At 44.1% G+C, this 24,919-nt stretch overlaps 1 protein-coding gene across 5 annotated transcripts in view; it reads right to left on the reverse strand.

Moving 5' to 3' along the window:
• TMEM94 (transmembrane protein 94) overlaps window positions 1-24,919 on the reverse strand; it is a 175,348-nt gene that overhangs the window by 106,302 nt on the left and 44,127 nt on the right. For 3 of the 5 annotated variants that reach the window (XM_073608179.1, XM_073608181.1, XM_073608178.1), the window contains exons 7-8: window positions 21,777-21,842; window positions 8,080-8,231 (exon numbers count right to left, since the gene is read on the reverse strand). In XM_073608179.1, the coding sequence (XP_073464280.1) occupies window positions 8,080-8,231; window positions 21,777-21,842 (218 nt within the window). The remainder of the gene's footprint in view (window positions 1-8,079; window positions 8,232-21,776; window positions 21,843-24,919) is intronic. The other 2 variants (XM_073608183.1, XM_073608180.1) reach the window with 1 other exon arrangement.

The following is a 24,919-nucleotide window of genomic DNA, read 5'->3' on the forward strand; positions in this document are numbered from 1 at the left end:
AAAACCACTACACACGTATTTTTTAACAAAAAAAAACAAGACTTTAGTATCACTTTAAATAGTTTGTTTGGACCAAGCTGGTCCAAATGAACAATTTCCTTCACTGACACGTGTTCTGGCGCTGTTCAGCCATTCACAGGAAGCGCTGTATTTTATGAATACAAAGCTTCCCCTGACCGGCTAAAATCGATGCCCATCTCTCCACCTCAGCCAATTAGAAGAAGCTTTGTATTTATTGAGAAAATTCAAAGTTTCCTGTGAATGTATGAGCTGTGCTCAGCCCAACTCGATTTTGTTGCAAGAGTGGGACAGGAAGTTCCCATCCTGCTGCCGAAAAGCACAGCACTGTTTATTGTATGTAGCCAAGGCCACATACAGTTCATACAGCGCCAAAAGACCCTGCATGTGTCAATGAAAGAAATAGGTAATCAAAACCTGGAGGTCAGCTTTAATCAGCTGTAGAGAACACACTGCCTTCCAGAGACAATAATGGACTACAGATAATCTAGGGCACGGGTAGGGACTGCAGTAAATAAACTTATAGGGATCTACTAAAACTGGACAGTGCAAAATCTGGTGCAGTTCTGCATAGAGACCAATCAGCTTCCAGGCTTTATTGTATAAGCTTAAAGCGGAGTTCCACCCAAAAGAGGAACTCCGCTTTAGGCACTCCTGACCCCTTGACATGCCACATTTGGCATGCAATTTTTTTTGGGGGGGGGAGGGGGGGGGGGAGCGGGTACCTAGTTTTGACAGGTACCCAGCTCCCACTTCCGATCATGGTGCAGCGGCGCGGAGCGGAATTTCTCCTCTCCCCCCACCCTCCCTGCAATCTTCTGGGACACATCACAGGTCCCAGAAGATTGCCCAGCCATTCAGAATGCGGAGCGTGACTCGTGCATGCACAGTGGACACCCGGCTGTGAAGCCATAAGCTGTCACAGCCAGGTGCCCACACTTGCAATGCCGGCACCGCAGAGAGGATAAAGAGAGAAGCGAGGCTTCTGGCGGCCGCATCGCCGGATCGTGGGACAGGTGAGTGTCTATTTATTAAAAGTCAATAGCTACACTTTTTGTAGTTGCAGACTTTTAATAAACACAGAAATGGGTGGAACTCTGCTTTAATGGAACAAGCTGAAGTTAAGAAGCCGATTGGCTACCATGCACAGCTGCTCCAGTATTAGTAAATCTCCCCCATGGACAAGAAGTTTTATCACCTTGAAATAATCAACAGTCCCTGGGCTTTAAAGGATAAGTTCACTTAAAAAAAAAAAAAATGCACTTTTTTTTGCAGGTAAAAAATATGCATTTATTATTTTTATTGTAATGGACCTGTAAAGCCTCAGGCCTGCAGATTGTCTGTGTTTCTGTCTACCTGTACTTCCAATATGGGCAGACAGTTACTCTCTGACAGGAAGCTCAGTGAACTACCAAGAGTGATCAACAGCACTCTGGTAGTTCATTAAGAACTACAAGCCGACACCCGCAAATGCTTTTGGGACTTGTAGTTCTCCCATTCACAAAATACCGTGAATGAATGAACTACGCGGCTAGACGAGCAAAGACCAGTTTGTGACAGCTAGCAGGGGAAGGAGATCCCTCCCGCTAGCTGTCAAATTGGGGACTGGGGGGGGGTTGCGGGGTTTACACCCTGAATATGGGTGTAACATGTAACAAAAAGGTGAACTTAAAAAAAAGATCACTCCCGCAGCGCTATTGTGTTCTGTTGGTGGGGAAGCTTCCCTGCCATCAGAATACAATGATCAGTGTTGCTGGATTGATGGACTTATGTACAACCAGCTAGCCAATACATGGATTGAAACTAAGCCGGTCCCTGCTGCACCGTCCTAGTTTCGTTCAAAGTGTGGCCAGCTTAAAGTGGTTCTAAAAGCTAAAGGTTTTTTTACCTTAAAGTGTTCCCTGCATTAAGGTAAAAAAACCTTCTGAGTGCAGCTCCCCCCCACCCCCCCTATACTTACCGGAGCCCAGTTTTGATCCAGCTATGTGCACGAGAGCAGCAGCTCTCTCCCTACCCATGGGCTGAGAGAAAGCAGTGGGAGCCATTGGCGTTCACTGCTGTTAATTACAGCCAGTGTGGAGGAAGCGGGTGGGCGGGGCAGAGCTGTGCACGGGAGCAAGCCCGCACAAGTGTCCCCATTGCAAGCACCTAGCTATGGTGGGCATTTGGGGGGAGAGCCAGGAGCGCTGGTGAGGGGCCCAAGAAGAGGAGGATCCCGGGCTGCACTGTGCAAAGCAATTACACATAGCAGGTAAGTATAACATGTTTGTTATTTTAAAAAAATTAGGGGGTTGTAAAGGCAGAAGGTTTTTTTTTTTATCTTAATGCCTTCTATGCATTGGGATAAAAAACCTTCTGTGTGCAGCAGTCCCCCCTAACACTTACTTGAGGTCCCTCTCTGTCCAGCAATGTCCACGAGTGTCTCAGCTGTCGGAGATTCTCCTTCCTGATTAGCTGAGATACAAAGTCAGCTAGCTAATCAGGGGAGAGAGGGGGCAGGGCCAGGTCAGGGGATCCATCTCAGAATAGACACAGGGAGCTCGGGTGTCCCCATAGCAAGCTGCTTGCTATGGGGGCACTGAACAGGAGGGAGGAGCCAGGATCACAGAAGAGGGACCCGAGAAGAGGAGGATCTGGGCTGCTCTGTCCAAATCAACTGGACAGAGCAGGTAAGTATAACATGTTTATTATTTTTTATAGAAAAACTAGCCTTTACAAATCACTTTAATGGTTTACAATCACTTTAAGTTTGCTGGATCTTTAAGAGAAAAGAACAAAAGCTTATGAGCTCACAATTCACACTGTAGGTGATTTGTGCCTTGCCAGTTTTAGGCGTTAAAAGAAAACAAACCTATGCATTCTACTTTGCAAAATGTAAGAACTTTAATTTGGACCAACCAGAGAACAATGTTAGTAATGTAATGATTACATCACATTCACATCACATTCCTGGGCTCTTTGCATACACAAGAGAGTTTTTAACAATACCTTGTGTAGTAATATTATATACCTTTTATTTTAACACAATAGAAGTTCTCCTTTAATGATCTGCATGCAGTCCAGAGCCTATGCAAAGTCAGGCCATTCCTGCACTGTAATTAGATGCTGCTAGTTACACTGGAACCTGCAGCTGCTTTTCTTCATTCCCTTTCAGCCAATACCCAGGAGCACCACCAGAGTTATAAATTTCTCCCCTCGGCAGCTGACAAGAAAGAAGATCTTCCATGTCAGAGATTGCAAGGAGACGCTTAACACTTCTGCTGTTCCCTGGACTGACACGTACACAGAGAAAATACAACAAATTCTAGCACCAAAAAAGCAGTCACCTTGCTGCTGCTGTCCTCTCAAGTAAGCTTTCTTCATGTAAAGATGCAGCCACCTTGGATAGTGATCTGTCTAGTATAAAATGAGGGCCAAGTCATGTGTGCAGACAGAAAATTAGGCCACTACAATCACACAAGTGAGTGAGAAAGAGTACCTAAAGGCAGGGGACCAAATCATAGGGATGCTGCAATATGTATTTCATGTGCAAAGAGTTATAATAAAATGAAAATAAAATAAGATCTAACAATACATAATAGTGGGGGGGGGGGGGGCAATGGACAACTAAAGGGACACATGCACTTACATATATAGAGATGCCCCATATATTTACTCCATTATTAAAGCCCAAACCAGGATGAAAGAAAAAAAACTGCAGCAGGGGCCCCCAAAGCAGTATTAAACTTAAAAACAAATATTAAATATATTGCAACTTACCAATCCTTAAAGCAGTATTACAACCAAAAGCAAACATTATACTGCAGCTTCCCAATTCTAAGATGTGATGGCTGCATCAGTTTCCTTTTTTTAGGCTTTTTATTCTGTTTTCATCTGGTAATCCAGCCAGCAAGTCTGTTTTTTTGACAGTATAAACTCTCCAGCAGAATGTATCAGTTTACATGAATGGGACAAACCGCTGGCAGGAGTGATTAAAATGATCATTTTTTTATTAAGCATGCAAAACCTTTATCCCCCCCAAAAAAAACGGTTTGCTGTAACTGATCTGAATCTTCTGATATATTTAATATTACCCTTCCCTTCAGACTGATAATGCCGCTGTACTCTATGCCCCCTGTGCTCATTCATCCAGAGTTGTGTCTCACTAATACAGGAATTGTGTTACTGGCCAGATCACCAGGTGAAAACAAAGGGAAAAAGCCAAAGAAAAAAAAATACCATGGAGCCACTACATTCAATGATTGCTAAGCTGCAATATAATACATTTTTGGTTTTGGGTTTAATGTCGCTCCAAACATGGTGGGTGCATTTGTTTTCTTTTTTGAGACTTTTTTCAATTCATTTCCCCTGGTGATCCAATCAGTAACACACTTCCTTTCTTAGGGGTGCCTCCTCTATAGAGGAGCAATGGAGCCATGCATGGACAGCAGCATTGTCTGTAGAGAGGGCAGTGTTGAATGGACTAGCAGATTTAGATGGAATATACATAAGTGACTAATTGATGATAGTATAACTCCAACTAACACTTTATGAGCAGTTACAGAAAAATTTTTTTTTTCTTTTGAAGTAAAAGTTTTAACAATATGAATAGAAGCTGATCATTGTATGCACCCACGTCAGTGGTAGATTGTTTCTCTCTACACGTTAACTGCCACTGTTGCTGTACAGCTCGGTCTGTTAAAGGAAGTCAAAGAGGAGGTCCGCCGAAAAAAAAAAAATATTAAAAGCCAGCAGCTACAAATACTGCAGCTGCTGACTTAATATATGGACACTTACCTGTCCAGGGAGCTCGCGATGTCGGCAGCCGAAGCCGATCTGTCCGTCGGCTCTCAGTTGCTGCCTCCGCCATCCTCGGTAAGGGAATCAGGAAGTTAAGCCGTGTGGCTTCACTTCCTGGTTCCCTACTGCGCATGCGTGAGTTGCATTGCGCGTCCTCACTGGTCCCTGTTGTCTTCTGTCTCCCAGAAGACAGCGGGGGAGGACAGAGTAGGCGCCGGAAGTGGCATAGGTCACCACGAACGCCGCTGTGATCTATGCCAGGAAGTGGGAGCAAATACCTGTAGTAGACAGGTATCTGCTCCCTCCTCCCCCCCTGAAAGGTGCCAAATGTGATACCGGAGGGGGGAGGATTCCAAAAAGTAGAAGTTCCATTTTTGGGTGGAACTCCACTTTAAAAATAACTGCAGGATCACCAGATAAAAGTTACAGGGGGGGCTCGAAAAAACAAAGACTGCTTTGCTAATGTTGGTGACAGACTGCATTATATATGTCATTTTTCTTATTGTGCCTTTAGTATCATTGTGCTCTTCTCAACTCATTGTGTCAAATTTTCCACATTTTGTCATGTTACAACCAAAAATGTACATTTATTTTATTGGGATGTTATGGGATAGACCAACACAAAGCGGCACATAATTGTGAAGAGGAAGGAAAATGATAAAATGATTTGGCATGCATTTGTATTCAGCCCCCCTGAGTCAATACTTTGTAGAACCACCTTTCACTGCAATTATAGCTGCAAGTCTTTTTGGGGATGTCTCTACCAGCTTTGTACATCTAAAGAGTGTTGCCACAGATTCTCAATTGGATTTAGGTCTGCACTTTGACTGGGCCATTCTAACACATGAATATGCTTTTATCTAAATCATTCCATTGTAGCTCTGGCTGTAGGTTTAGGGTCGTTGTCCTGCTGGAAGGTGAACCTCCACCCCAGTCTCAAGTCTTTTGCAGACTCTTAACAGGTTTTCTTCTAAGATTGCCCTGTATTCCCATTCCCATCAAAAGCACCCCCCACAACATGATGCTACCACCCCCAGGTTTCACGGTGGGGATTGTGTGTTCAGGGTGATGTGCAATGTTCATTTTCTGCCACACATAGCGTTTTGCTTTTAGGTCAAAAAGTTCAATTTTGGTCTCATCTGACCAGAGCACCTTTTTCCTCATGTTTGCTGTATCCTCCACATGGCTTGTCGCAAACTGCAAATGAGACTTCTTATGGCTTCCAACAATGGCTTTCTTCTTGCCACTCTTCCATAAAGGCCAGATTTGTGGAGTGCACGACTAATAGTTGTCCTGTGGACAGATTCTCCCACCTGAGCTGTGGATCTCTGAAGCTCTTCCAGAGTTACCATGGTCCTCTTGGCTGCTTCTCTGATTAATGTTCTCCTTGCCCAGCCTGTCAGTTTAGGTGGACGACCAGGTCTTGATAGGTTTGCAGTTGTGCCATACTCTTTCCATTTTCAGATGATGGATTGAGCAGTGCTCTGTGAGATGTTCAAAGTTTGGGATATTTTTTTTTATAACCTAACCCTGCTTTAAACTTCTTCACAACTTTATCCCTGACCTGTCTGGTGTGTTACTTGGCCTTAACCACTTAAGGACTAGCCTCGTTTTGGATTTTAGGTGTTTACATGTTTAAAACAGGTTTTTCTGCTAGAAAATTACTTAGAACCCCCAAACATTATATATGGTTTTTCTTCTAACACCCTAGAGAATACAATGGTGGTCATTGCAATACTTTTTTTGCACCGTATTTGCGCAGCGGTCTTATAAGCGCACTTTTTTGAATAAAAAAATAAAACAACAGTAAAGTTATCCCAATTTTTTTTTATATTGTGAAATATAATGTTACGCCAAGTAAATTGATACCCAACATGTCATGCTTGAAAATTGCGCCCGCTCGTGGAATGGCGTCAAACTTTTACCCTCAAAAATCTCCATAGGCGACGTTTAAAAAATTCTACAGGTTGCATATTTTGCGCTACAGAGGAGGTCTAGGGCTAGAATTATTGCTCTCGCTCTACCGGTCGCTATGATACCTCACATGTGTGGTTTGACCACTGTTTTCATATGCGGGCGCTACTCGCTTATGCGTTCGCTTCTGCGCGCGAGCTCGTCGGGACAGGGGGGTTTTAAAAAATTTTTTTTTTTTTTATTTTTATTATTTATTTTAAAATATTTTATTTATTTTTACACTGTTTAAAAAAAAAAAAATTGTGTCACTTTTATTCCTATTACAAGGAATGTAAACATCTCTTGTAATAGAAAAAAGCATGGCAGGACTTCTTAAATATGAGATCTGGGGTCAAAAAGACCTCAGATCTCATATTTACACTAAAATGCAATAAAAAAAAAAAATAAAAAAAAAAGTCATTTAGAAAAATGACATTTGAAAAAATATGCCTTTAAGAGGCGTGGACGGAAGTGACGTTTTGACGTCGCTTCCGCCCAGCAGTGTCATGGAGACGAGTGAGCGCCATCTTGGCCTCACTCGTCTCCAGACACACCACGCAGAAGGATGCGATCGCCTCCGCCGCTACCGACGGCTCCGGTAAGCGGCAGAGGGCACCGGATCGCGGCGGGAGGGGCCCTCTCCCGCCACCGATAAAAGTGATCTCGCGGCGAATCCGCCGCAGGGACCACTTTTATATGAAAGCCGGCCGCCGCATGAAAACGGGGATACCGGGGTTATGGCAGCTAGCTGCTGCCATAATAACGATATCCCCGTTCAAACTTAGGACGTATATAGTCGTGCGGCAGTCTGTTCACTAAGGTTTCCTAACAAACTTCCGAGGGCTTCACAAAACAGCTGTATTTATACCGAGATTAAATTACACACAGGTGAACTCTATTTACTAATTAGGTGACTTCTGAAGGCAATTGGTTCCACTAGATTTAAGTTAGGGGTATCAGAGTAAATGGGCTGAATACAAATGCATGCCACACTTTTTAAAAAAAAAAATTGAAAATCATTTATCAATTTCCTTCCACTTCACAATTATGTGCCACTTTGTGTTGATCTAGCACATAAAATCCCAATAAAATACATTTACGTTCTTGATTGTAACATGACAAAATGTGGAAGATTTTGAAAGGTATGAATACTTTTTCAAGGCGCTGTAATTTATAAAAGGTTACTGGTATAACAACTTATAAAAGAGAAGTAATTTTAACAGACTGCGAAAGTCTAGCCATGGGTGTTCTAACTTGCATGATAGCAAAGGCTGACTATACACACTGTATGAGTGCTCAGTAATCCCAGAGACCCACCCAAAGCCTTACCTGACATTCTCAAGCACAGGAGTTTTCATGACACGAAACAGATGATGCTGCTGTGGTTCTTGTGGTACCTTCTTGCCTTCTGCGTGAGGAGATGGTGGTGGTGAGAAAGGAGGGAACAGATCTCCTGGTTCTAAAACTATGTGCTCATCATCCTGTGAATGAGAATATCAATAACTAAGAGGGAACGGTGCACAAGTTTTACTTTCTACCTTCACACACTATTATGTTACTGTATTAAAGTCTCACTAAACCCTCATCATAAAAACTATCAGTAAATGGTGTATTAAATGCTGTTCATACTCACTACGAGATTCGTTTTCTATGTTCTGCAGAAAACCTGGTTGATCCTGCTGCTCTCCATCTACACCTTCTATCCATGTCCCCAATTCAGCTAGGGATTTTACAGAGCACTGTTGGCAGCTCTGCACATGCTCAGTTTTAAGTGAGTTTCTATCTGAGCAGCCCATGTGACCATAGAGTCACAAATGTGGGTGTATACACAGTGGTAAATGACAGCCCACTCCCTCTCTCCTCATCCATGCCCACTAACTAGCTAAACACAATGGGGGTGGGATATTACATGTAGATTGATGGTGGCGTCACCTCCCTCTTATTCTAAGACACAGGCTGGAGGGGAGTGACAGCCTGTGACTGGCAGGAATCCGCCCACACCATGTTATTTCCACAAAATAATAAAGATTTCATATCAAATATATATTTGATGCCAATTTAAAGTAGTTTATTGATATTATTTATTTTTACTCGGTATTCCAAAGGCTGTTTTTTTATCTTTATGCATTTGGTATAAGATTTGACCTCTCTTAGAATTAATATTGAGGCCCTTAGCATTGTAAGAGCAAAGTTTCAGGAGCTGATGCGTTACAATCGTGTAAACCATGATGCAGTTAGGGTAAGGGAAAGGAGGGGGCATAAGGGAAAAGGGGGAGGGGGATTAAGGAAGATAGAGGGGTAGAATAAGTGGGAATGTAGAGGAGTGGAGGAAACGGTAAATAGAAAAAGAAGAGAAGGCACAGGAGTAAGGCTCTCAAGGAGGAGTGCCACAAAAAAAAACCCCTAAAGTGCCCATGAGACACAGAGCACCATGCGATTAATCATGCAATAGGCACAAACTTTGCCAGTCCTATGGAGGGAGAAGGTCAAAGATAGGAATACCCGAGATGTGTTCCCAGCAGCTAAAAAGGCATACAGTACTAGTAGAAAAAATAACGGTCACATCACAACTGATATTGTTAACCTCAACACCATACGAGAGCTCAAATGTAGTGTTCACCATTTCAATAGAAACACATAATAAGGACCATAGCATAATGAATTTATGTGGGGAGAGATGGGAAAAAATAGGATTTTTATAACAGCTTACCTGTAAAAATCCTTTTCTTTTGAAGTACATCACGGGACACAGAGCCATAGTAATTACTATGTGGGTTAAAGTCCATCCTCAGGTGCTGGACACTGGCACAATCTAAACAGGAAGTTGCCTCCCTATATAACCCTTCCCACTACTGTGAGTATCTCAGTTTTGTAGCAAAGCAATACACGTGTATACTAGAAAGAGGGGGGGGGGGGACCTCTGTGTCCCGTGATGTACTTCAAAAGAAAAGGATTTTACATGTAAGCTGTTATAAAAATCCTATTTTCTTTTATCGTACATCACGGGACACAGAGCCATAGTAATTACTATGTGGGATGTCCCAGAGCAATGCCAACTGAGGGGAGGGAGACACAACCAAAGTAGGGTACCATGAGATCAGAGGATTTATACTGCTGCCTGCAGAACACTGCGCCCAAAGGCGACATCCTCATGTCGTTTTACCCCCACCAGATAGAATGTGGTAAATGTATGGATTGAAGACCAAGTTGCGGCCTTGCAGAATTGAGCCATGGAGGCTTGGTGATGCACTGCCCACGAAGCACTAACAGCCCTAGAGGTGTGCGCTTTGATTTGAGAGGGTAGAACTACCTCTTTAATCCATAAGCATGAATGATTACTTGTCAAATCCATGTAGAAATTGTAGGTTTCGATGCTGCCTGTCCTCTTTTAGGACCTTCAGGCAACACGAACAAAACATTTTCCGAATCTGAGCAGTTGCCTTTAAGTAGACTTTGACTGCTCTCACCACTTTAAGAGAATGTAGTGATTTTTCTTCCATAGAACAGGGTTTTGGAAAAATGAAGGTAGCACAATATCCTGGTTGAGATAAAAACCAGATATTACCTTTGGTAAAAAGTTAGGATGAGGACACAATACTACCTTATCCTTGTGAACAATAAAAATATGGCTCTTTACAAGAGCAGCCAATTCCGATACCCTTCTTGCAGCAGATATGGTTACCAGAAAAAATAGTTTCCATGTCAAAAAAGGACCAAGGGAATATGTCGCATCGGCCCAAAAAAGTATGTTTTGTAATGCCGAGAAAACTAATTTCAAGTCCCAAGTGTTCAGGGGTTACCCAACCGGAGATAAAGCCATGTTACTCCCTGAATAAAGTTACGAACCAAAGAATGCAAAGCAAGTGGTCGTTGAAATAATACCGATAAGGCCGAGACCTGTCCTTAGAAAGCACGCAATTCCAGCTTTATTTCTCACCCCATCTGCAGAAAGTCAAAGATTCTACCTTTGACCTATTTCCTGGGGTGAAACTCCTGGTTTCACACCAGGAGACATATGTTTCCCAGACTCCATAATATATAATTATGGAGGCTGGCTCCCTTGCATTATCCAAGGTAGAAACTACTGAACCTGACAGCCCAAGCTTCTTCAGAGTGTGGGTCTCAATAGCCAGCCCGTTAAATTTAGCGTTTGTGAAGTAGGATGGAACACCGGACCTTGCGAGAGAAGGTCTGGCCGTGATGGTAGGGTCCGTGGGTCCCCTACTGCCATCTTTACGATCTCTGCATACCAAGATTTCCTGGGCCCCGCTGGGGGCCAAAAGAATAAACAACTTCCATTCCTGCTTGATCCTGTGAAGAAGTCGTAGACGCAGGCAGAATAGGAGGGAATGCATACATCAGCGAAACCGGATTCCATGGGAATAGCAAGGCATCTGTTCTGCATGTTAGGGGATCCTTTGTTTTTGACACAAAGTTGTCGATTTCTTTGTTGAACCTGGACGCAAACAGATCTATGTCTGGGATCCCCCATTTTTGATATATTGACAGGAAGATATCGGGGTGAAGGAACCATTCTTCGGGAACAACTGCTGGCAACTCAAGTAGTCCGCCTGCCAATTTTCTATTCCTACAATGAAGACTGTAGATAGGCAAAGTACATTGTTTTCTGCCCAAGATAGGATATGATTCACCTTTCTCTGGGCTGCACAACTTCTTGTGCCCCTTTGGTGATTAATATATAGGCCATTGCTGTGGCATTGTCGGATTGAATCCTGGGAGGACAATACCGTAAACCTGGGATCCTCAAACTACGGCCCTCCAGCTGTTGCAGAACTACACATCCCATGAGGCATTGTAAAACTCTGACATTCACAGACATGACTAGGCATGATGGGAATTGTAGTTCCTGAACACCTGGAGGGCCGCAGTTTGAAGACCCCTGCCGTAAACTGAACGTTCAGGCCCTCAGGACCAAGAGCTCTGCCCGAATTTCTAAAATGTTAATGGGCAAGGCCATTTCTGATCTGGGCCACTTGTCTTGGACAGTTGCCTCTTCCAGGACTGTTCCCCAATCTAAACAAAAAAGGTTGGCATATGTTGTTACCACTTTCCAGGTAACTGAAGGAAGGATTTTCCCCTTAGTATATTTTTGGACATTAACCATAAACTGAGACTCTGGCGCAACTAGCGTACAGCACGGTCTCTCATCCGGGTACTAACCAGGCCCGACCCTGCTTAGACTCCAAGATCAGAAGAGATTGGGCGCTATCAGGGTGATGTGGCCGTAGGCTTTGGAGTCAGACACATTGGGAATGTAGAGCTTGAACCCTTTGTTCCAGGCCGATAGGATACTGTTTTGCAGCAGTCTCGAATGAAACTGAGCACAAGGAACGGCCTCAAATGAAGCCACCATCTTTCCCAACAACCTCATGCAAAATTGAATAGATGAAATTTATCTTGCTTCGACCACCTACATCAGTTCCTTTATGGCGCTGATCTTTGCCTGGGGTAAGAATACCCTTTTCTGGGTGAACCTATGATCGGACCCAAGTATTTTAGCCTTCTTCATGGTTTTAAAGAGGATTTCTCCTAGGTTGAGAATTTGACCTAGATATTCCAGATAGTTGAATGTGGTGACCATACTTTGGTCTAAGCGGGCTACCGACTGGTCTATCAAGAACAGATCGACTAGGTAAACCATAATCGTTATACCTTGGGCCCTTAATGTGGCTAAAAAAGAGGGGCCAGAACCTTTGTAAACACTCAAGGTGCAGTAGCCAGGCCGGAAAGCAGAGCTACACACTGAAAATTAATATTTTCCACCTTGAAAAGTAGATATTACTAGTGAGCGAGGAAATAGGCATATGGAGGTATGCATCTTTGATGTCGATTGACGCCAGAAGTTTTCCTCCTTGTAGGATGGAAATAACTGATTTGTATTAACCCCATACGAAAAAAAAGAGTGGTTATATTCAGGAATTGAATTTAGATTTTTGAGATCCAGGATGTCCATTCAGAATGGGCACCATGAAAAAAAGAGGTTTGAATCAAACCCCAACCTCTGTTCTTACATGGGGACCCCCCATTCTGACGAAAATGTAAGCGTAGGATAGTTTTGCCCTAACAAGATGTGGTGTAATCTGTAGAAGTAGTGTAATTGTAGATGTAGTTTAATTCTGGGTTATTAAAAATATAGTATTCTATGTCAGTCATGCACATATGTTCTTTCATTAGCATTTGAAAAGGACAGAGCCAGTTTTTTTTAGGATCGAAGTGACACCTAGATGCCAATAAAAGTTCCCATTACAGTAAACATAGATTGCCACCTTCTTGAGGCTCAAAGAAAACTGCTAGTCATCTTGGCTACACGGATCTGCAGGGGGCATTGGCAAGGCCCCAGCCAGTCTGCAAGCCTTGATTAATATCAAGAGATCTAAGGAACCTATTTTATCTCTCATAAAAGCTAAAATATTAACGTCAGAGAGACGAAAATAATTCCTTTTGGTCGCACACGTGATGGGTTACGTGTACATGTAACTCTGTAGGTGTGGAATCCCAGAGAACCAAGTAAAACCGTTATATGGCGCCTGATTGCAGCAGGCAGGCAGTGATTGGTACTGTTGCGATCGGACTGATGCGCTGGTATCAGAAATCCTATCCATGACCCAGCAATCAGCGCCGTTCTGGGCCAATTTGACTCTGGTCATTTCAGAACATAAAATGTTCTGTGGGCTGAGACAGAAACACCCCCCAGGGTTGATTGGCCAAGGGTTAAAGTCCAGCCCACATCCATATTTCAATAAATTGGGTAGCCTGAGATATGGACATTGTTCTTCCACAAAGCCAGTTTGAAACTGGGGAGTTCCCACATGTTCCAGTATGCTTCTACAAACAGGATAGACTTTGGTAAAGTTTATTTCTGTTTTTATCCCTTTTTATTTTAATAGCAAATTGCCAAATTGTGTGTCTTTCTGTATTTCTTGTATCTTTTTTAGGAACTCCTTTTTCTTTGTATATCTTTTATGCACTGCCCACTTTCGGGATATTAAATGATAAAATGAATAAGTGACTTCTGTGTACTAAGCTAGGACTCATATCTCTGGAAAGGTTGTTGTATTTTAGTGCCTAAGTACTCGGTCTAACTTACGTGTCAATCGGTATGCAATTGCACTGCGTGTTGGCAGATTGCATGCAGATTGTACGCTAACAGATCTGCCAGACGGAGATCTGTGTGTGTGGTGGCTCAGCAGACCAGCCTGCGGACAAACTGTTGGATGGTGGGAGGCTATCGTTTATTGTGTGTCTGGTGTGTGGGGACAGTGGGAAGAGTGATTAACACCGGGGTTCAAGCTTGCAGGATAGCTGAAGGAACCCTAGAAGCGTGTGCTAATTGCTAGACTGCTCCCCAAGCCTTAGAGTGCACCAGATTGTATTAAAGTTTTCTATCTGCCTGTGTGTGGTCAGCTAGCTGGATTGGAGTGGAGTCTCCCTCTAGTGGTGGCCAAAAGGTAAAGCGGGCTGTGAAAGTACCACAGCCAGTCTTACATGCTCAGTATAAGTTCCCCCTTATTCCCTTAGTTCCTCATATACCCTAGTCACGGAACGCACATCGCGGTTAGTTAGTTGCCGTGGGCGTGCATAATTCGTGACACCCATGATCACTTTTTTCTTTTTCTCTGGATCCTTAGAAATGTTTGATCTGAGAAAACGAGGAGACGGGAACTCTTGGAACTCCAGTTTGTACCCTGGAGCTATTGAGTCCCCCATTCATCTCGACACTCTTCCTGCCAGATCCTTGAGAACTGCAGAAGAATTCCCCCTATTCGATTGACCCCGACGGTGTAAGCCGCCGTGACTGCCTGGAGGCTGATGCTCTGGCACAGGAGAAGGAGCTTTAAAAGGAAAAAAACATTTATTCCTTTTCTAAAATGGCAAAAGGGGCACTTTCCATTAGAATTTCTTTGGATGTATTATCCAAAACCTCCCCAAATAGCTGTTTCACCGCAAAAAGGAAGATTAGCCAGGAGCTTCTTATAAAGGCGCTTAGCGAAGGGCGCAAGGCCTGAAGGATAGAATCTCTCATAGCAACTATTGCAAACATAAAGCTGCCTCCTGGGCCTGCCAAGCAGGATAACCTTGAACACCTGTTTAAACTGGTCTCTCAATGATTAAGCAATTACTGTCAGCACAAGCTGAGACACTCAATCTGCCAGAGAAAAAAAGTTTTTTTTTTTCAATAGGAATTCCACCTTTTTATCCGTTGGATCCCTAAGCATTTAAGCATTGTCTGTCGGACAAGTCAAACTTATCCACAAAGGATATAGCAGCGTTAATTGCTGGTATACCCTACTCCACCATAGGATAAAGTGTGAAAACTTTTAAGGAGGGAAAAAAATGCTTATCTGGATGAGTCTCTCAGATACGAAAAAGCTTTTCCAGCAATGAATGGACAGGAAAAAGCATGCACAGCTTGAGGAGGCTTTAGTAAACCCAAACACTCAGTTAAGGGTACATAAATGTGGAGTGATCATTCAGCTGGAAATTGCACCATCAATCTTAAGATTGGAACAGCTGATTCTCCCGCATTTGACACCTCAGAAGAGGAGTTACCAGCCTCACCACGGTCCCCTGAGGGAATTAAGTCTTCTCATGCTCCAAGTTCCTCAGTTTGAGGGTCCTGGGTAATGGAAGAGAACTTGTCACATTGTGACCCACACTGGGATGCGATTAAAGTCGCTAAACTTTTTTTTTTAATTATCATAAAATAAACAGGGGCTGCAGTGTTAAAAACAGTTGCAGACATTTCATGCCCCTGATGCTCACTCTGACCAGCCACCCCCACTCAGGGGAGGATGCCATTTGTAGAGATGAGTAGGCTTTCCAGAGCTTGAGGGAGACCCTTTTAGCTCTTTTTTGGGGGTGTTTCAACCCACCTTTTTGACCATAGCCCGATGCACAAAGCAGAGGTACTACCAGAAGGAATCGCATCCACTGCTTGAGCACTAGTCCAGCTACTGCCGCGGCTATTAATGCTCAGCCTGATGCAAATAGGAAATGCCTGTATCACCAAAACCTCTTTCATGCTCTTCTTTGCTCTTATGTCTCTCCGACAATTATGCAGCCAGCATAAATGGAGTTTATCTTTTTTTTTTTTTTAAAAAAACACACTCCCGCTTTGGAGGACGCCAACGCCGCGCTAAGCCCCGCCCCCACCGTCGCATCGCGCCCTTCAAAAAAATTTTCCCACGCAGGCACGGGTCTCCAATCCGACGGGATTGACTAAGTGAGGGAGGGATGGCGTTGTGACACAGCGTGACTCTGAGCAAAGCATGAGAAGGTACATGCTCCATACAGTCCCTAGTGGTGACTCTTAGGCATGACAACATTTACTTTAAAGGAGACGTTTCATAAGAAAATTTTAAAATTTCTAAGAAAAACTCGACTTACCAGCAGTGTTTTCTGTGGTAAAACCAACAGACCCAATCTTCACGGTGGGTTCCGTTAACAAACCTTCAGGAACCGGGGACCCTCGGGAAACCCACAATCCTGGACCTGTAAAACGCACCCCGCCAGAAAAACTTTATGGCCTTCATACCAAAAGTACTGGATCCCGGGGTCCAGCTCTCTAAAAAGAGAAGAGTTACAGGCAAAACCTTGTTTCTTCAGATACGAGGCCCGGGTACCATTCAATTCGGACTAAAAGACACTTTGAATGGATCTGGCTGCATAGCTAGCCCCAGCAAGGATTGCTCCAGTGGAGCTCAGCACAGCACATCTTCACTCGTGACCAACACCTTAGACACTGGCGAAAAAACTGAGATACTCCAAAGTAGTGTGAGGGGTTATATAGGGAGGCAACTTCCTGTTTAGGGTGTGCCAGTGTCCAGCACCTGAAGGTGGACTAGGTGGACCATAACCCACATAGTAATTACTATGGCTCTGTATCCTGTCATCTACGAATATAGAAACATATGCAGAAGTCCCGGGCAACATAATGTAAGAACTTTAAAGGTTCAACGTGGGTATACGAGTGAAACAACCTAGACAAAATATAAATCTGTCGGTAGGCACCCATCGCTCCGGGTCAGCCTGAGCTATTGCAAGTACTGGCCAGTGCAAAAACACCACCGGAGCCAGTCCCAGAATTAGATTATTGTAAGAGCTATGGGGACCCCTCGACAGACTAAAGTAACATGCAAGGCCGGAGGTTTGGCAGATTTACCAAATCCAAAGCCCCGGGGCAATCAGAGGAATTCCTTGCATTAAAACATATAAACAGGCAACAGATAACTAGCAAATAAGTCTCAGAAAGCTGATACCTACTGTATCAAATGGAGTATATAAGACCATAGTGTGATGTATTCATAAAAAAAAAAAAAAAAAAAAAAAGGCCATAAAGGTGGTTGGTATTAAGTGGAAACCCCAGTAGTATAAACGTGCTGCTCTGGTTCGGATCCAGTACTCCCATTCCCCATGTGATACCATTAGAAAAGCATGGGGAGGGATGATCGTGCTATGATTTTGAGGAAGTGGAAGTTAGAACGACCGGTCGTGTATTATTATTATACAGAATTTATATAGCTATATTATTGCAATACTAAAAAAGTCTCAATAAATAGATTCAAAATAAGAATTTATATAGCGCCAACAGTTTGCGCAGCGCTTTACAATGTAGCGAGACACTACACCAACAGTACAATTCATAACAAGAGGGTTAAAGAAGTCCTGCTCATGCGAGCTTACAATCTAAGAGGGAGGGGCTGGTGAAACAAAAAGGTAGGGACTGTGAGGGATTAACTAATGAGGGGAGTAGAAGAGTCGGTTGTTAGCTGGAGGCAGGATAGGCCACCCAGGCTCTGGAGAAGTCCTGGAGGCAAGCATGGGAGGAGGAGACAAGGGAGCTAGAGAGCAGAAGGTCTTGGGAGGAACGGAGAGGACGGCTTGGGTGATATTTGGAGATAAGATTGGTGATGTAGCGCGGGGCAGAATTGTGAATGGCTTTGTATGTTATTGTTAGTGTTTTGAATTTTATTCGTTGGGCAATGGGAAGCCAGTGGAGGGATTGGCAGAGAGGAGTGGCGGAGACTGAACGATTGGTAAGGTGGATGAGTCCGGCAGCGGCATTCATGATAGACTGAAGCGGGGATAGCTTGCTGAGAGGTAGGCCAATGAGGAAGGAGTTACAATAGTCAAGGCGAGAGATAACAAGAGAGTGAATAAGTTGCTTAGTGGTCTGGACGGTTAGAAAGGGGTGTATTTTGGAGATGTTTCGGAGGTGAAGTCTGGACGATTTTGATACGGATTGGATTTGGGGCTGAAAGGACGGGTCAGAGTCCAGGATTACACCTAGTACCTTGGCATGAGGGAAGGGACTGATGGTTGTATTATTGATCTTGACTGAAAAGTCCAGGGGAGGGGCACAGGCTGGAGGAAAAATTATGAGCTCAGTTTTAGAAAGATTGCGGAAGTGGTGTGACATCCATGTTGATATGTCAGTTAGTAACTAAGTAATGCGAGAGGAGACTGAAGGAGTGAGGTGAAGAGTAGAGAGAGATAGATTTGTGTGTCATCAGCAAAGAGGTGGTACTGGAAGCCATTGGAGTTTATTAACAGACCAAGGGAGGAGGTGTATATGGAGAAGAGAAGGGGTCAGAGGACAGAACCTTGAGTTACCCCTACAGAAAGAGGAAGTATAGAGGAGGAAACAGTTATAGGTCACACTGAAGGAGCACTGTGATAGGTAGGAGGTGAGCCAGGAGAGAGCAGAGTCTTGAAGGCCAAGAGAGTGGCGTTTTTTGAGGAGGAGGGGATGGTCAACGGTATCAAAGGCTGCAGAGGGATCGAGTAGTATGAGTATGGAGTAGTTGGCCATTGGTTTTAGAAGTTAGTAGGTCATTAGTGAGTTTCAGTAGGGCAGTTTCAGTGGAGTGTCTAGAAGGTTGTTGTCAGTGAGGTAGGAGCCGAGACGGTTGTAGACTAAGCGTTCCAAAAATGTTGACGCAAACGGGAGCAAGGAGATGGGTCTTAAGTTGTTCAGGCTGGTGGGACCCAGTGAGGGCTTTTTAAGTATGGGGGTGATCAGGGCATGTTTTAGAGGGGAGGGAAAGGTGCCAGTAGGAGGGAGAGAGTGAAGATGTGAGTGAGGGAGCATAAGATAGAAGAAGAGGGTGACTATAGTAGATGTGAGGGAACAGGATCCAGGGGACAGGTGGTAAGGCGGCTTCTGAGAAAACTTTAGAGACCTCTTCTCTAGTAGCAAGGTCAAAAGAGGAGAGAGTGTTGAGAGTAGATTAGTACAGGGTATTTTAAAGGGGTTAGAAGTCTGTGCAGTGGAGATGTCCCCACGTATTGCATTAATATTGTTTTTGAAGTGGTTAGCAATCTCGTGAGCAGTGAGCGTGTAGGTCAGCAGATCTTGGAGCACAAGCAATCAGCAGTGGGGGAATCCCCCCATTTCCCCCTACTTTCTGGGTATTAAAAGGTAATTGGCAAGTAGAATCACCATGGTGGAAGGTAGTAGACCATGAGCGAGCCAGGACCCGGTGCGACCAAGAAGTCAGTTCCAAAGCAGAGCAGCAGGAAAAGATCAATTTTCAAGACTCCAGTGATGTGGGGAGACAGTGGGCGCCTTCACTTGACACAGACCTGGATCTAGGGACACCTATGGCGTTGAGGGAGAGGTTTCGGTCTTGACAGCTGAAGACGATCCTCTGGAGGGTTGAGCCAATTCAGAACAGAGATGGGATCTTGTTTGAGAAAAGTGAAGAAGGCAGAAAGTATTTCTGGGTCAGAGAGATTGGCTTGCAAATTAGGCAAATGGCACCCAACGCATTTAGAGGGTATTCTGAGAGAGGTCTGGGAAAAGGTGTATGGTGGAGTCATCGAAATCCACAGGACCTTGGTGCCAAGTTAAGCACATAATCACCTCTTATAGGGTGTAGTAATGTACTCAGCAGAGAACATCACTAGGGCAAGTACCAAGATCGTCCATCTGCTCCCCCCACTCTGTGAACTCGATCCAGGTCAATAGGAGATGCCTCTTTTCCCAGGGCCAGATGAAGCATTGTGATAACTGTAAGTTTTAAGTCAATACCTGATGTGGTTTCTGGGATGCCTTTTAGGCGTATATTATTTATGCGGCTTCTGTGCTCTCTGTCCTCTATGCGGAATTGGTGCTGGTGAAGGTGAGAAAGATGCGAGGCGGACACAGATGCCAAAGCCAGGAGGCGTGCAGCACAGTCAGCTTGAGTCGTGACAATGGCTGACACATTCGTTTCCGAAGGCGAGACCTGCTGACGCAAGGCATCGAACTCTGCGTGGAGAGAGGTCTCAATCTTACTAGTCTAGGATTAAAAGCCTGAAGGCCGAAATGAGGGCCGTAAGTTAAGAGCCTGATCCCCCTGACCCACACAGCAGTGCTGTAGTCGAGCCATTCCCCTGATGATTGGAGAATTGATGTACATCTGTGGCTGGAGGAGGATCTGTCCCCGAGGAGGTTGCAGGGAGTGTGCTGGGCTTGTCAGAAAGCGAGGTGGCAGCTTCCTGTGAGGAGGAGGCGGGCTGCAACGTAGCAGGCATTTTGCCCGGTGCCATCTTTTCTTTCTCGGCACGGAAGTCTGGCAGGGCTGTTCGCAGGAGATACCACTGGATTGTTTCCCTTTGTGGCTCAGCAGTGCCAGTGAGAAGTGAACTGGGTGCTGACATGAGGATATCTAGCAAATGTGAGCAGAGAAGCAGCCAATTTAGCACTGGGGAGCACAGAGCTCGGCAGTACACATCATCCTCAGGCTTTCCATCATCGGCCACGCCCCCCCCAGGTGCTTATTTTTCCTTTACTGAAATAATTACAGTTTCTAAATCTACATACAGAATATAAGGGGCAATGTAAATTAAACAGGGTGTGGTTAGTATCACTTTAACCACCTTAACCCCCTTCCTGCCCAGGCCAATTTTAAGCTTTCAGTGCTCTCACACTTTGAATGACAATTGCGCGGTCATGCAATGATGCACCCATATGAAATCTGTGTCCTTTTTTTCCACACAAATAGAGCTTTCTTTTGGTAGTATTTAATCACTACTGGGATTTTTATTTTTTGTGCTATAATAAAATACCGAAAATTTTGTAACAAAATCCATTTCTTTGTTTCCGTTATAAAAATTGCAAATTAGTAATTTTGCTTCATAAATTTTGGCCAAAATTTATACTGCTACATATCTGTGGTAAAAACAACCCAAACCAGTGTATATTAATTTGGTCTTTGTGAAAGTTAGAGTCTACAAGCTATGGTTCCAATCATTGAAAATTGATCACGCCTGGTGTACTGAAGGTCTATCTCACAAATACCCCCCAAATGACCCCGTTTTGGAAAGAAGACATTCCAAGGTATTTAGTAAGATGCTTGGTGAGTTTTTTTTTTTTAGTTGTAATTTATTCCCACAATTCTTTACAAAACTGTCATATTAAACAGGTTATTTCTCTCACATATGCATATTTGCAACTACACCTCAAAACACATTCTGCTACTCCTCCTGAGTATGACGTTACCACATGTGAGACTTTCACAGCCTAGCCACATACAGAGGCCCAACATGCAGGGAGTACCATCAGGTGTTCTGGAGACATAAATTACACACCTAATGATGACCTAACTTTTGAAGGCCCTGGAGCACCAGGACAATGGAAATGCCCACAAAATTACCCCATTTTGGAAAGCAAACACCCCAACGTATATTCTACAAGGCATAATGAGTCTTTTGAACATGTAATTTTTCTCCACAAGTTTTTGGAAAATGTGGAAAGAAAACGAAAACACATTTTCTTTACACAAAGTTGTCTATTTATACAATATTTCTAACACCTAGCATTTTCATAGCAAAAATTGAACCCCAAAATACATTCTGCTACTCCTGAGCATGGCGTTACGTGTGATACTTTTACACAGCCTGGCCACCTACAGAGGCCCAACATTTAAGTAGCACTTTTGAAAGCCCTTCATATTTCTACACATAGCATGTACATACCAAAAATTACACTACAAAATAAATTCTATTAAAAAAAATATTACCTGTAGTTTTAGTAGTGCAGTTGTCCACAGTGGAGAGCATTGGTCCAGGCAGCAGGCAGGGACGTGCTTAGCGACAACAAAAGTAATTATCCAGGCAGCAGGCAGGAATATTGTCTATAGTCAGTACAGGGATATTGTCAGCACAGCCAAAGCATTTGTCCAAAGGAATTGTCCAGGCAGAGACATGGTCAGCACAGCCAAAATATTGGTCCTGGTACACGGTTACCTGCAGAGACTAACGCACACTTATTGTACCGCTCTACAGCCCTTCATAAACATACTGCCTCTTGCTACAGCTAAATATTTCAGGCAGGCAGAGGTGTGGTTAGTTCATGCTGTAGGCAGAGGCATGATGGCAGTAAGTCAGCAGCAGGCTGAGGACCTCGGTCAGGTAAGACCTGGGCACAGGGGTAGAGACTTCTCCCACCCAAATCTCTTTGAAGCCCCTGGACTCCAGACCCTATTTCGGAAATGACAAAACCCGGAGAAAACCAAAAAAATTAGTTTTCTCCATCCAGAAAAACAATTCTGGAGACCCTCACATATGTGAGACCCCTGTGTACTACAGTAGCAGGGCAACAGATCAGTCCAAGCGGTAGGCAGAAGCATAGTCGATAAAACAGGCCAGGGTCAGTTCATGTGGAAGCAGTCCAAGCAGTAGGCAGAAGCATAGTCTATAAAACAGGCCAGGGTCAGTTCACGTGGAAACAGTCCAAGCAGTAGGCAGAGGCATGGTCGAAAAACAGGCCAGGGTCAGTTCACGTGGAAGGCAGTGGCATGGTTATTTGAGGAAGCATGGAAAATGATTGGCACAGATGATGAAAATGGGTAAATGGTTAGAAATATGGGCTAATGTTTTAGGGATGTACGATAACGTCGGAAGCATTCTCCAATGTATAGGTCGGGTTGGGAAGGACACTGGGGACAATGGTAGCTGGTATCTCTTCAAACTCCTCTTTTGCTGCATATGCAACATCTTTTTTGATGCCTTCGGCCTGCTTCAGATGATGCAATGCTGTCCGGGAAGTGGCACTTATGAAGTTGGCTAACAGCATCAGAGCAAAGGTTTTCAGGTTTGCTGATAGATGAGGGATGTCACTATTTCTTTGATTAATTTTAGGAAGGAGGTGGGGCTCTTCGTGGATTTGGTGCAGATGTTTGTTATACTAGAAACGGGACTTTGCCAAATAGGGCTGAAGAATTTGGTCATTGAAATCTTGGGACCATGTATTCCGGGAATCTCGACTGTGATGTCATTATGGATGGTGGACAGCACGTATAGATCCCTCCATCTCAAGGCCAGCACTTTGTCGTTCTCAGTGTTGCTTTTTTCCCCCTTCGCATTTTTCTGTTCACGATTGCTTGTGGGAATCCCCTTCTGTTCTTTCTGGAGGTTTCGCAGGCCAGAGTTTTTGCACAGTGTAGGTGTCTGATAAGGGGCTGGCTAGTATAACAGTTATCCAGGTATATGCGATAACCTTTTTGCAGCAGTGGGTATGCCAGGTCTCATATGATTTTTCTGGTTATTATTATTATACAGGATTTAATAATAACCAGAAAAATCGTTGTGCCCAAGTAGGTCAGGCACTCAGGGGGCTGGAGCTGAGAATCTCTTCCTTCATATATGCGGAACTCATACAGATATTCTGCATAGCTTTTAGAATTTGACTCCATATTTGGTCTTTTTGCTAGGAATATATTGTTTTATTCCTAGCCGGCCTGTAAAGTGTATCAGGGACTCATCCACACATATATTCTGATCAGGGAAATAAAAATTAGCAAATTTTGGGGATTTTTTTTTTTTTTTTTTTATTAGAAGTACTGCTGTAAACTTTTTTGGACATGGCCGGTACTGGACTGCTGATGGTGGCAGTGTGATGGGTACTTTGGTGATAGGTTGTGCGACAGGGGACAGTCACTGATGGGCGACAGGGGACAGTCACTGATGGGCGACAGGGGACAGTCACTGATGGGCGACAGGGGACAGTCACTGATGGGCGACAGGGGACAGTCACTGATGGGCGACAGGGGACAGTCACTGATGGGCGACAGGGGACAGTCACTGATGGGCGACAGGTGTACCGCTGATGGTCACTGATGGCAGTCTCTGATGGTGACAGGTGCACTTTATGGGCACTGATGGGTACTGATGTGGTGACTGTTGGTTGACAGGTGCACTGGAGGAGCGACAGTAACACTGCTGGGCACTGATGAGTACAGTTACACTGTTGATGGGGCAATGTGACAGGTTCTCTTTATTCAAGTGCTTAGTGCAGTACAATACAGAGCGATAACTCACTGCTCTTGGCTCTTCTCTCCTCACACTGGAAACGGTGTGTGAGGAGAGAAGAGCTGGTAACAGTCAGGTACCGGTCTGTGTTTACATTTGTGATCAGCTGTGAATTGATCACAGCCGATCATGGGGTAAACATCCACGATCATTGGCCGTTTACCTGGTGACAAGCAGTGTCCTGGGGACCCGCGGCCACCAACAGTGCCGCGCGCTCCCGATCGCGCGCATGGGCCGTTTGAATGGGACGACGATCGCCCAGAACGAGAGCCGTCCCGTTCCGACATCATTGTACTATACGGCAGTTGAGGGGCGGTAAAATATTAACAAATTGTAGATTAGCTAATAGAGGGGACTGGCCATACACTGTTAGTTTTTTCATCCAGCAAGTGGGCTGGACAGTGGCTCCTGCCGAAATCTGTAAGAATACACGGATCATGGGGTGCAGCAGCTGATTGAAAAAAATTTTCCAACTTGTCTGTTTGACAGATGTCAATCAAATGATTGATTTCTGTTGCTAGGAGACTGCCACACACTAATCAAATTTCCATCAGTGTAAGGTCAGCTTTAGCAGCTCAGTATATTTTAGAGGTGCACTGAATGGAAATTTTGGTGGTGAAACGGAAAATTCAGGATGCACTTGGCCTTAACCAAAAATTACAGTTTAAAAAAAAATTATTGTATTATATTCGACTTTTTGAATTGAATATGAATTTACTGTCAGCCATTATTGGCACCTTAAGCACAAGAAAAGCTCAAGAAAAATGTATCTCTTTAAAGTCTATGTATGTCTTCACACTGGTCCGTTCTCTGTTGTGCTTCTGTTGTGGGGTTCAAAAAACTTGCTTGCTGC

The sequence above is a fragment of the Aquarana catesbeiana genome, linkage group LG12, assembly GCF_042186555.1.
Source record: "Aquarana catesbeiana isolate 2022-GZ linkage group LG12, ASM4218655v1, whole genome shotgun sequence".
In the NCBI taxonomy this organism is placed as follows: domain Eukaryota; kingdom Metazoa; phylum Chordata; class Amphibia; order Anura; family Ranidae; genus Aquarana; species Aquarana catesbeiana.